At 37.9% G+C, this 12545-nt stretch overlaps 1 protein-coding gene across 1 annotated transcript in view; it reads right to left on the bottom strand.

Annotated features, from left to right (window-relative positions):
• The window catches only part of CACNA1D (calcium channel, voltage-dependent, L type, alpha 1D subunit), a gene marked incomplete at its 5' end in the record, with an annotated part of 118408 nt that overhangs the window by 16787 nt on the left and 89076 nt on the right, over nt 1–12545 (bottom strand). Inside the window, 1 exon segment of the mRNA XM_009075230.1 lies at nt 10526–10656. Coding sequence (XP_009073478.1) covers nt 10526–10656 — 131 coding nt within the window.

Genomic DNA, 12545 nt, shown 5'->3' with positions numbered 1-12545 from the left:
TAACACTGCACATTTTAATCTACCCAGTAAGAACCCTAGAGACACCATAATGCACAAGAGGGCAATGGGAGGATGCCATGTCCTCTATTTGTGAGGTTCTAAAAACTGCTACATTTAAATCAGGGATAACTTCTCTTAAAACAAAAACCAAGCAGATGTGACTTTTCAAAAAAGAGAGCCTGGATAGCAATTTGTCTTCCCTTGCCAGAGGTGTGCATGTTTCTTTTTCACTACAACCACTTCAGTTCTTAGGAGGAAATCATCTCCCTATGTAGACCTCTACAAGACTTACTACATATAATGATTCAAGACTAGCCACATTCCTGAAGCATCATGTTATAATGACTTCCAGAAAAACCATCAAATTTGAGTGTTATACAGAAATTACTTCCTCACAGTCTTTCAACATGGTTGATCAGAGCTGCAGAAGAAAGAAAATTGCAGCTAAATCCTCTTTCCCCAAAAGGAATGATGAGTAGACATTAAAACCAATATAAGAACTTTCCTAGCATTTCCTTCGGTTGGTAAATATTATTGGAAGGATCACACTGTCTCCCTTACATACTTATTTTTTTTATGGCAAATTCTTCATTCCTGAAGATTCTCTCACATCCAGAGAATTCCTGTCTTTCCTTAAAGAGAGCTTCAAGATTATTTTAAGTCATTTACAGAGTAAAAAACACCTTTTAAATTTTTCCCTAAACAAGTGGAAATGTGAATAATAAATATTGATTTGCTTCCTATTTTTTGAGGACCAAAATGTAATTCACATCATATCAAGAAACAGGGGCCATATACAACTAATATCCATCTCAGCTCACAAGACTGAAAACTTGCTTGGTCCACAAGGCTGTTAAATCAGTCAGGTGGGTCACATTTCTTACACAATGTGTTTCATAATCTGAGTATATTGCAGAACACAAAATTGTTCAGTTCTGTTCATCTCTAACTTTCCTACACAGAGTACTGTTATTATTTGCTATACACAAATGTCTTTGCCTTGTTTATCTGTAACTTGGAAAAAAACACCTTTTTTTTTTTTCTCACATAGGTGTTAATATTTATGTGCATTTGCCCTATACCTTTTAGCAAATTTTGTTTTCATCACAGACATTGGAAGATCAAAGGGTCTATCACAGAACAGATAAAACATGCAAGAAACATGTTTAGGCACCAATTCTATATGGATAACATCGATCAAACACTGCATGATTGAATTATCCCTGCTGTTCTGCCAGAGGACATCTGTAGTTTTTACTCAGGTTCTTCTATTTTGTTGTTTCTTTGAAGTAAAGGAAGAAAAGAGATTAATGCTACTGTGTTTTATTGCCTCTAATTCTATTCTAGAGATTTTGCTAGAAGTTTCCAAAAGAAGTTATTTCTTGTTCAGACACACTGTCTCTCCAAAATTTAATTTTTGATGCCTTCCTTGCTTAATTTTTTCCTTGTAGGCATGAAAAAGATGAGATGTATCGGTTCAATGGTTAGTTAGCAAACCAGTGACACAGAGAGCTGAACAACATAATTATAGAAGAAACCCAAGCACGTCTTTAAATAGGCTTTCCTGTAATTGCACAAGATGACTTCAAATGAACATGGTAATTCTGTGCAGCTGTGCTCTACAGGGCACAATGGCACCTGCAATGTTCTCAAGATGGCACAAGGCACCGATACACCAGTGCTGGGTCCTGAATAGCATCTGAAGAGACAAGGAATGATGCCCCCGTGTCTGACACACCATTGAGATCATACATAAGTGCTCTCAAATGCAGAAATAACAGAACTGTAGGAGTCCCTCAGTGAGAAAAAAATGTCATATGACCAATAACAATATCTCTGAATTGGTTATTTAGAGAGAAATACACTTTCAGAGACTTGAAAAGCACATCACACCAAAACATTTAAGAGTTAAGCATTTAAACATTTTGAAAAGTTTATAACAAGTGCCAATAGATTTTAAAACAATTTTCAATTTCTACAATATACATAAAACGCTAGCACCATTTCAGATATATGTCTTATATCAAGAAATCTGTGTACAATGCCAAGACTCCAGAGCCATCAGTTTTAGAAAAACATTTAGATGCTTATTAATACTGGAACTACAAAAAGATCATTGTCTCTATGCCTAAACTCAGTCCACAACCATTTTGATGTATAATCCAGCCTACATATTTAAGCTTAGTTTAAGTAGTACAAGCACAATATCCTTATTTAAATTGTAAGAACCATTATCACATACACTATTTCCAGTCACATAAAATACACAATAGTCCCTCTTTTGAGGCATCTTAGAGTGATGGAAGCAAATACACTGGTAAGCTTTGCTTCACAGACTTCAGAACAATGATGGATATTTATGCATATAGCTATATAAACTCACTAGATATGGAATAAAGCATTATCATTAATTCTAAATGCTTAGGTCTTCAGAGCTTCAGAATTCTGAAAGCCTGTCAGTTTAAAAATATTCATATAAACCATTAAATTTGTAGATAATGAACATGTCTTTACTATCTGCTAATTTTATAGCAAAGAAAATACAAAAGAACAAAAAAAACCCTCAAAGCTACACTGACATTTTAACATAAAAGTAAACTGAGGTTAATATGAACAGAATACAGTGCAAGAACCACTAAAATAAGGAAATAAGCATGCAGAAAAAGAACTAAATAGACCTACACTATAGCAGTGAACATAAGAGATGTAGTAGTCGAGCCTTGATTCCCCAGAGTTGTTCATCCTCCTAGAGCCCATCTCCCAACGCTGATGCCGAGCGCTCTGCCCTACAATTACACAAAAGCTCTGTGCTTTCAGGTCCAACCCAGACTGCCTTCGAGCAAAGCCTGTCTGTGAACACCACTTGAACATGGGAGCACAATTAAATTGAACTTGAGCAACGTATTAACCCCTCAGCTGATGCCTACTAGAGGTTTTTCTTCCTTTTTCTATTACTGTTTACTACCAGGTTGATATTAGTGACCACATTTGCAGAGAGATAAATGCATAATTGGTTTAATCTGAAACATGTTTCCAAAATCAAGTTCAGCTCAATAAATCAGTACTTTTGTGTAATTGGAATGTGAAAGGAGATATCCTTTAACTTTAATTTGTGTGTATTAACAAAGAGGGTTACATGTAAACAAATGTGAAATTCAGCTGCAAATGTTACACAGATTACAGTAAGTATTCTCCCTGGGAAAAACAGTGTAGAATTAATTCATTCCCTCTAAGTACTAGATGAAAGTAATTAAAATTGTTCATGCTTGACTTAACATTTATTTTACTAGCAATGTGACTACTGTTTGGCTCAATACAAATTTCCATCACTACAAAACGACATCTCCTTTCTGACCCAGAAAACATATTTGATCTCACTGCATGTGTATCAGTCAATAGCATAAGAAAGGCAGTGTAAGCCCAAAGGATTTTTTTCTCATGCCCTAGGATCATATATAACAACACAAAAATGACAGTAGAACACTAACATGAACTGGTCACCTATCATTTCAGGGCTGTTTGTTTTCTTCCTTTCATAAGGGGTGAAAACCCCTGGGTGTGCTGAAGACAGACTGTTGGAGATCCAAGGCATGTTGTTATTTCAATTCTGAAGATGTTTTTGGTGACAATATTCAAGTTTAGACAAATTGCTGTTGGTTATAATCTGAAGTGATCTTTCCTGAGGAGGAATTTGAATCTTCATGGCAAAAAGACTTTCTTTACTCAATAGCCTGATCAGATAATTAATCTTCTGAGACCCACTTCACTTTCTAAGCTGCTTCCTCCTCTTTGACACATATCAGAACAGCAGCCTGTGTTAGGTTAACAGCAAATGCTGCATCCTTAAGGAAAACCTGACCTCTACAGAGTAAGCATCATCCTGAATGCAATTATTGTGGAGTAAGGAGGAGTACTTCTGCCTGCTGCATGCACTGGCATTCACAAAACAAATCTAGTTTTGCAGGGAATTCTAATTTTTTGACTCAACCTAAACTTCTATTGTTTCTTCTCCCTACTCCCCTCCCCAACAATTCTCAAACCCGCTATCAGAAGAAGGTAATTTCTTTATTCCATTAGAATCATAGAATCATCAAGCCTGGAGGAGACCTCTATAAGACCAAGTCCAACCATCAACCTGCCACTCTAAACCATATCCTCCAGTGTCAGATCTAGATGCCTCTTAAACACTTCCAGGGAAGGTGACTCCACCACCTCCCTGGGCAACCTATTTCAGTGCCTGATCACCCTAACAGCAAAGAGGTTTTTCCTAACATCTAATCTGAATCTCCCCTGTCTCATTTTATGATCATTTTATGACCATTCTCACTGCAGGCATACCAAAAGATACCATCCCCCACCTCTCTACAACCCTCTTTCAGGTAGTTGTAGAGAGTAATGACATCACCCCTGAGCCTCTTCTCAAAGCTATATGAGCTCAATTCCCTCAGCCCTTCCTCATATGACGTGTTCTAGACCACCCATGAGCCTCATTGCCTTTGGCAGGACTTGCTCCAATGCCTCAATGTCCTATTTAAAGTGAGGGGTCCAAAACTGACCACAGTACTCGAGGTGTGGCCTCACCAATGCAGAGTACAGGGGGATGATCACTTTCCTAGTCCTGCTGCTACACTGCTTAATACAGGCCAAGATGCCACTGGCCTTCTCAGCCACCTGTGCACACTTGGTTCATATAGAGTCACTGTCCACCAGCACTCCCCAGTTGTTTCTGATCAACAACTCTTGAGCCACATCTCCCCCAGCCTGTAGTGCTGCATGGGGTTGTTGTGCCCCAAGTCCAGGACCAGCACTTTGCCTTACTGAACCTGGTGCAGTTGTTCTCAGCCCATTGATAAGTCAGAACAGGCCTGGAGCTTTCCTACCCTCAGGCAGAATGACACTCCCACCCAACTAAGTGTCATCTGCAAATTTACTGAGGGTGCACTCAATACTCACGTCCAGATAATCAATAAAGATGTTGAATAGGACTAGCCCAAACACTGAGCCCTGGGGAACACCACTAGTGACTGGCTGCCAAAGCAAAGTTCATGGTTTGGTCTCATGCAACCAAACAAAATTCAGGCAAAGGATGCAAGTTTCATTCTTTTTTGTGTTAAAATGCTGAAGTCTTCATGACAAAACCCCACCTATTCTGTACTTATTCTAGTGTTCATTCAGAAGTTGCTGATCTTACAGCTTTTATGACTGTCCCCTGAGAGGCAAACACAGCCAGTCCTCACATTACAGTGTCTGGGAGAATCTGAACAAATGCTGGCCACAGGTGAATAAAATCCCTTGCAGAAGTAAATTTCAGCCCACTCATGTTCTTCAAAAGTCAAAGGATGATAAAAGTTTCTTGAAATTTAGGACTATTTTATTGAAATATACACTAGTAACTGGTTCAAGCAGGATACCAGGCTTGAAAAAGTAAATTTTGCTGTAGTAATTTGGCTGTAAAGTGCTGGAAAAACATTGATGCCAAGATAATTGCGCACATATAATGCTTTTATCTTGATGCTTCTGAACAAATGATGGAAAAGACCTTTGGGAGAAGGATAAAATGCCATTTATTTTAGTAATTACACCTACTGCTAAAACCAAAAGAATTGTCTCCTTTTACTTAGCTTGAAATTAATCCTCTGTGTCTCTCTGTGGAAAACATCTTCCAAGAACAATATTTTTACAGTCAGTCTTCCTGGGTCCACAGATTGGATATTTAGGTAAATAATGTGGTTTCCAAGGGAAGATGTATTTCCACACTGTGAAACAGAACTTAGGAACACAATTAATGTAGGCCACCAGAATCACTGGATTTCCCTGAGCTCACAGAATTATACCCTGTATTATGCAATTCTCTTCAACGAACTAAAGAGAGTATAGATGGCTCTCTATCTTTTATACTACGTTTTTTAGAAGTGCTTTTCTCACTGAAAACATTACTTTTTATGACCTTGAATTCTAGTTGTAATAGTGTGAACATTTTCCTCTGCAGTTCTCAAAATCTTTTTATTCTGCATGTCAAGGCATCCAATTTAACATCCTAGATTATAACTAATGGACTAGTTAAAGAAAAAAAAGGTGTCTCATGGAAGAACAGGGCCATAAGCAATTTGACGGCTACATAGTTTTCCCTTTAGTATCTTCAAAAGTACTAAATGAAACTACTATAAAAACCCAAACAAACCAACCTCTGAAACAAAATACCACGGAGAACATGAGGAATAAAGGAAAGCAAAGAAGAGTGATCTACATTAAAATAAATTCTGTTGCATTCCCATAAAACAGGGAAAATGGCAACGTCCATTAATTGCCCTACAGTTGTCCTGAAAATTAAAGCACAATGGATTTTGTCTCAAGGAGCACATGACCTCTCTCAAAGGGGTTGTTTACTCCCTGAAGACAGGAAAAGAGTGACATGGCCAACTGTAAGAATCAGCAGGATTATAAAACTGTAACTCACCTCTTGCTTCATTCAATGGTTAGGAGGGGATTGTAAAGCTTGATAGTAGGTTGTTTTCTCCCTTTCTTGCAGGAGAAAGGAGATAAGGAACTCAAGGCTAGATAATGCAGCAACTGCATGGTCTATCAGATCCTTAGGAAATATGTTTTTAAATAATTAACCAGTTCTGCTGCTAATTCCAACTACCCCAAGAGAAAGTCACAGATATCAGCAAAAGTAGAAGAGCATTTATTGCTCATATGGCTTTTGATACAAACTGGAACAGGTGACATTGCTTTTTATCTGCTGGTTTGCTTCAGCATTTTGCAATATGACAACTGGTCTGCAATAGGGTGCAATGTAAACAAGAATACAAAAACACAGTTGGTTTTGTTCTTTACAAATAGAAGAATCAGATGGCTGGAAAGCCTTTTCTTACTAGCCTGATAAAAATACTTTCCTCATCTTATTTAAAGTTTAGAGCAAATAAAACTATAGATTCTGAACAAGAGAGCTTGAAAAACTGCAGATAGACTTCTGCCCATCTTCTGCTGCTCTGATCTCTCTAGCAGTCCAGAAAGCAGAGGCTGTTTGCATTGGTAATATCATGACTACCAGATACTGTGAAATCTTAACTAGTTTAAGGAAACTAAATAAGCTGCTGCTGAAGTAACATGCTCACCCTGATTACAAGACGCATATAATTTAAAAAAGAAAGTTTTCAAAACAACAAAATAAAAGTAAACACTGCCAAGCATAAAACTAAAGGTCCCATATTTACTGTCAGATTACAGTGCCAGGAATATCATGACTACCAGATACTGTGAAATCTTAACTAGTTTAAGGAAACTAAATAAGCTGCTGCTGAAGTAACATGCTCACCCTGATTACAAGACGCATATAATTTAAAAAAGAAAGTTTTCAAAACAACAAAATAAAAGTAAACACTGCCAAGCATAAAACTAAAGGTCCCATATTTACTGTCAGATTACAGTGCCAGGAATTCAGGTGTAGCTGAGGATAACCCTCCAGAGCAGAGAGAAGGCTGACTAATTTTTTTGTTGTTCAGCATCTTCAGGTGTAGCTGAGGATAATTTCCCCCTCCAGAGAGAAGGCTGACTAATTTTTTTGTTGTTCAGCATCTGTTCCACCCATGTCTTTAAGCAAAGTCAAGTGCTGCAATACTGTATATGCGTTTTGTTCAATTAGTTTATGCAGAGGTGTATAAACAGCAAATTCAGCTGGATGAACTGGGTAATAGAGATATAAATCCACTGTGATTGCAATATGAAGTTCCTTCAGTGTTTACAGTGAAGAGTGATGTATAGAGAAGTCTGACCATGGGCTTGCCAAGCTGGTGAAAAGGACTTTAAACTAAAGTAGCTGGAGAAAGGGAACCTCAATCCATCCAACTCCTACCAGTCTTATTTCTTCTGTAAGTAATGGAGGAGCCACCAAGGAGAGGTGCTCTGCCTGACCTCATTCTCACCAACAAGGAGGGGCTAGTGGGGACTTTGAAACTCAAGGGCATCTGTGCTGCAGTGGCCATGAAATGGTGGAGATCAAAATCCTTAGGGCAACTAAGGAGGGTGCACAGAAACCTCCCTACCCTGGACTGCAGGGGAGCAGACTTTGGCCTCTTCAGAAATCTGCTTGGTAGAGTACCATGGGATAAAGCCCTGGGCAGAAGAGGGGCCCAAGAAAGCTGCTTAAAATCAGGGAAAAATACCAGGAGTCCTGCATGGATGAACAAGGTGCTCCTGGACAAACTCAAACCAAAAAGAAGTCTACAGAGAGTATTTTCATAGTTATAAGCCTTTCACTCATTATTCAACAAAACTTCTGGCGTTGAAACACAAGTTTTATGGTATACCATAAATTAGGCTGCCAAAAAATGGTTGTTAACACCACAGGTTTTTGAAAACATTCAAGTTTCATAAGCATTTAAGCTTTGAACAAAGCAAGTCTGGAACAAAGAGGCCAAAAACAGAGACACACCCCATTTTTATACATTTTGAGGTCACAAGGATGCTCTGTGATCATTTACACTAACCTCCCTATAATACAACCTAAAAAACTGTTCCCAGGAGCTTTGTTTAGAAGAAATCAATTCCTTGCTCTTTCAGAAAGATATCCATGTTTGTTGTAAAGCTGTATCCTCATACAAAGAATTATCCTAAAAAACCCAGCATTTTGACTTTGAATTTCACTTGCTGCAGCTTCCAGTATCGAATTATATTAGCCCTTTATATGCTGGACTGAAAACCCATAACACTGGGCTTTTTCCCAACTACAGGTTTCATATTACTTTGAAATGGCATCTTGACTTTTATTTGGTAAATCAAGTTGAATTACTACTGATTTGTTAGAAAGACAAAAGTAGAACAGAGGAAAATGGGGAAAAAGAAAGAAAGAACCTTCCCATCTACCAGCCCAGCTCATTTTATTACCACAGGAGCATTGTTTTAATCAGAAGAAAAATAAGTGCCACGCTTCAATTCCCAGAAGCCTTTGGAGATTCCCAGCAGAGATTCATGGTCATTTTTTGAGGTGTTTTGAATTGAAAAATATTCGTCTAAAGATGGAGGAAGAGCTAATTCTTTCCAGTTTCATCTTGCACTCCATCTTTGCCCTTGAACAAGAAGCTCAATCAGATAATAAACAACAGAGCGCACGCACGTTTGAAAACTCAGTGTTTGTTTCTATATGTTTGCAACTTTGAAAACACATGTGCAAACCTGTAATACTGTGGTTTACAACTCAGAGCTCCTTATGCTCAAATCTTCTGCAATAAAGAAGTCTGCAAAGTCCTTCCTAAAAATCCAATGTCTTTTACTTCCCTCTCAACTGTTTCCAGTCTTTTCATCAATTCTGTTCCCCATAATTTTATCTTTTTTCATGCTATGCAAATATAGTTCAGACGGTCCTGGCATGCCATGGGCTCACAGATCAACAGAAAGAATTGTGATGAATCTTTCCCTGCTTATTGCATCTCTTATGCTTATTGTGACTTAGAACACAACGTGTGTCCAAGCTGCCAGCAGGGACATTCTTAGGAAATAAGAACGAAACAAATTACACACAGCAAAGACCACTCTGCTAAACTGAAGTACAAACCAACAGGATTTGTAACAAAGAAAACAGTATCTGAATCAGGTTAACACATTTCTCCTTTTTTAGAAAAAGATTTTCACATATTCCTAAATTTTGGCATCAGAATAAAAATGATCAGAAACAGTAAATATATTTATAGTTTGTAGTAAACTACTTAGCATTAACTGAAATTCAGAAAGTCCAAATCCAATAAAAAAGGTGCAGTGTATGATGTCTGGAATTATTTGAGAACAGCCTTCCATTTGTCCATTTCAAAGTTCCTAACACTGGACAGAAGTTTTCAGAATATGCACTTTAGATCATGTGCACTCTATGGACTGCTTGCTGCAGGTCTGTTCAGAGACAGCCAGCCCAATCCATGGCCCTGTTTCCATCTCACAGATTGTTTTAAGAGACAGACAGAAGTATGTGATGCTAATACTACTTTCTATGAAAGAAATTGATGAATGTGAAATTCAGAGTTTTCAACTACTAACTAATAGGAAGATATTGCACCAGTAATGATAAGTGGAAAAGAAAAAGAATAATGCAAATTAAGACAAAAAATGATACTGTATAAAACCCTCTTTAGTATGAGGTAATGCATATAAGGAACTTCCCTGAGCACAGGCTTATAGCCCTGTAGGAACACAAGAAATTGAACAGTTAAATCGAAACAAAGAACATAAATGATAGGTCAGAACTTTATTTATCCGATTTCACATCAGCAACTTCAATTGTGATGTATCAAGTTGACTTGCTAGGAAATTTTTTAACTGTTGCTACTGTTTGAGTAATCCATAGAAAATAACTTTTTGCACTTACCTTGTTATAGACAGAATAGCAGGATTACGTTTTACTTTTCTGATGAAAAGGGTCAAAAGTGTCCCAGCTAAATAAAATCCTGGCAGCTTTGCACAATCATCAATATTCATCTACCTGCTATTTCAAGTAAGCTCACAAAATGGTTAGTTAGAAATGTAAAAACAAAATCACCTGGAGAGCAATCGTGGTATTCTTCGCAGGATATTTCCCCACCAGTCCTTGTTCTTTGCGTTTCTTGAATTTCCTAAAGTAGTCCTGTATCAGGAAGGTGGCATAGAACTTCCCCACGGTTACCTCATCATCTAAATGAACAGACCAGACAGATCTCTCCCAAGTCAGCACATTTATCAATAACCTGTACACTTATATCTGATTTGGGGGGAAATGTGACGGGTGCAATAGGTACTATGCTTTCAGCTTACAACAATGGAACCTGTAACTAGCTTCAAAGCAATGTTTTAGCAAGCAGTTTCATCTCAGTCAGTTAAGTAAACTTATCTAATAAAGATGAAAATACAATACTTTACCAAGTCTCATGTACTTCTAAGGTAAGTTCATGTAAGTTTCTAACAAAACCATAAAAATGTTTGTATATGCACAGAAGCTGAAGCACTGGCTTTACTTACTTGGAATAAATAGATTAAATAAAAGCTACTATGACTTACATACATGGACGTTCATAAGAGTGACTCTATAAAAAAAAGGTTATGCCTACACCTCTTTTTTTGGTCACTGTTGAACCAAATTTGCTTAGTCAGTGTATTGATATACCACTGTTTTGCTTGCTTAAGGACTTGGAGATCTTTACATCCTGCTTCACTCTGCGTATTTTTTATTGGTAACACCTGAGCATCTTCCAGTTTGGACCTTGTGTCCCAGATGCTCATGTTGGAGTGTATCTTCTGCTATCTTATTGTCAGGTATGACAAGACAATTAAGGAAAACATGGAGGTTACAATTGCACAGTCTTCTATGTTTAACATGTGGTCCTTAACCACCTTCTACACAGGTGATGTTGGTAATAGTAAATACAAAACAACACAGCACTTTCCCACATTGTATATTGTGTCAACTCTGCAATGCTATGAAAAGAACTTCTCACCGTTAATTTAGTACAATTCAAATGATAGGCAAACAGCCAGGGCAGTAAAACCTAGGATTTTTACAGAGTCACTGTTGTGAACAAAATCCAAATTTCCAAGTTTCCAAGTCCAAAGGCAGGTGCCTTGTGAGGACAACACAATCCCCTGGTTCACAGTGTATTTAAGAGTGTATGTGCCTGTTTTCTAAGTCCTTTGAATCATTCAGCCAGCCAAGTCTGATCTCTCAGTGAGTGATGCTTGCCAGAAAACCAAGAACAGTTTTCCATTCAAAAACATTGCTTTTGTTCTCACACGCTTTTCTTCCCCCCCTAGAGTAATCTGACATGAAGTTAGCTATTTCCCTTCCTACTGTGTTGTCTAATCTCCCAATGCTTTTCAGAATCTTAAGAGAGCTATTTGCAACAGGGTTGCTAGCTGGCTACTGCCATACATAATGGAGGGCTGGTATGGTTTAAGCATCAAGGTTCTCTCTGCTGCCAGGGCCCACATCCTGATGGGCAGTAAGTTCCTGTCATTCCAGTTGCCCCTGCTGGGCCAGACGTGCTTATCACATCTCAGGCTCTGGGTTACTCTGGACAGTCATTATCTGACTGAACACGAAAATCTAACATGCCCAGGCACATTTTAACACACCTCTGTTAGAAAGTATGGATTCTTTTTTAGGTCTATGTCATTTGTTTTCTCCATATTTTAACTCTCTAATGGGGTTTTAGAATAGATTTGAGTTTGGGGGTTTGTTTTGTTTGGTGGGGTTTTTTTACATATGAACACACTGGATTAAAACTGTGTCCTTGCGTCTTGGTTTTACGTGCCAATGTATCTCACTAGTGATAGAATTTCTAATAGTTTTTCACTTGTAATGACTATTTTTCTAATTTAAATTTGATTGATTTTCTTCTTTTTGTGACTTGCTTTCACATAAGAAAAAATAAGGATGGGGAAATCCAATCCATGGACAATACTGTTTCAACTCATTTTTACCTCTGAGATCAAATTTATCTCAAAATGCAACCTCTACCATTCAAAACCAGCTCCTCTCATTATGATGTCTGAAATGGGCTGTATGCCTGTGAGAAAGCACAACAGGC

Source organism: Acanthisitta chloris, unplaced genomic scaffold, assembly GCF_000695815.1.
Source record: "Acanthisitta chloris isolate BGI_N310 unplaced genomic scaffold, ASM69581v1 scaffold6185, whole genome shotgun sequence".
Lineage (NCBI taxonomy): Eukaryota > Metazoa > Chordata > Aves > Passeriformes > Acanthisittidae > Acanthisitta > Acanthisitta chloris.
This window is presented reverse-complemented; position numbering and strand designations above follow the sequence as displayed.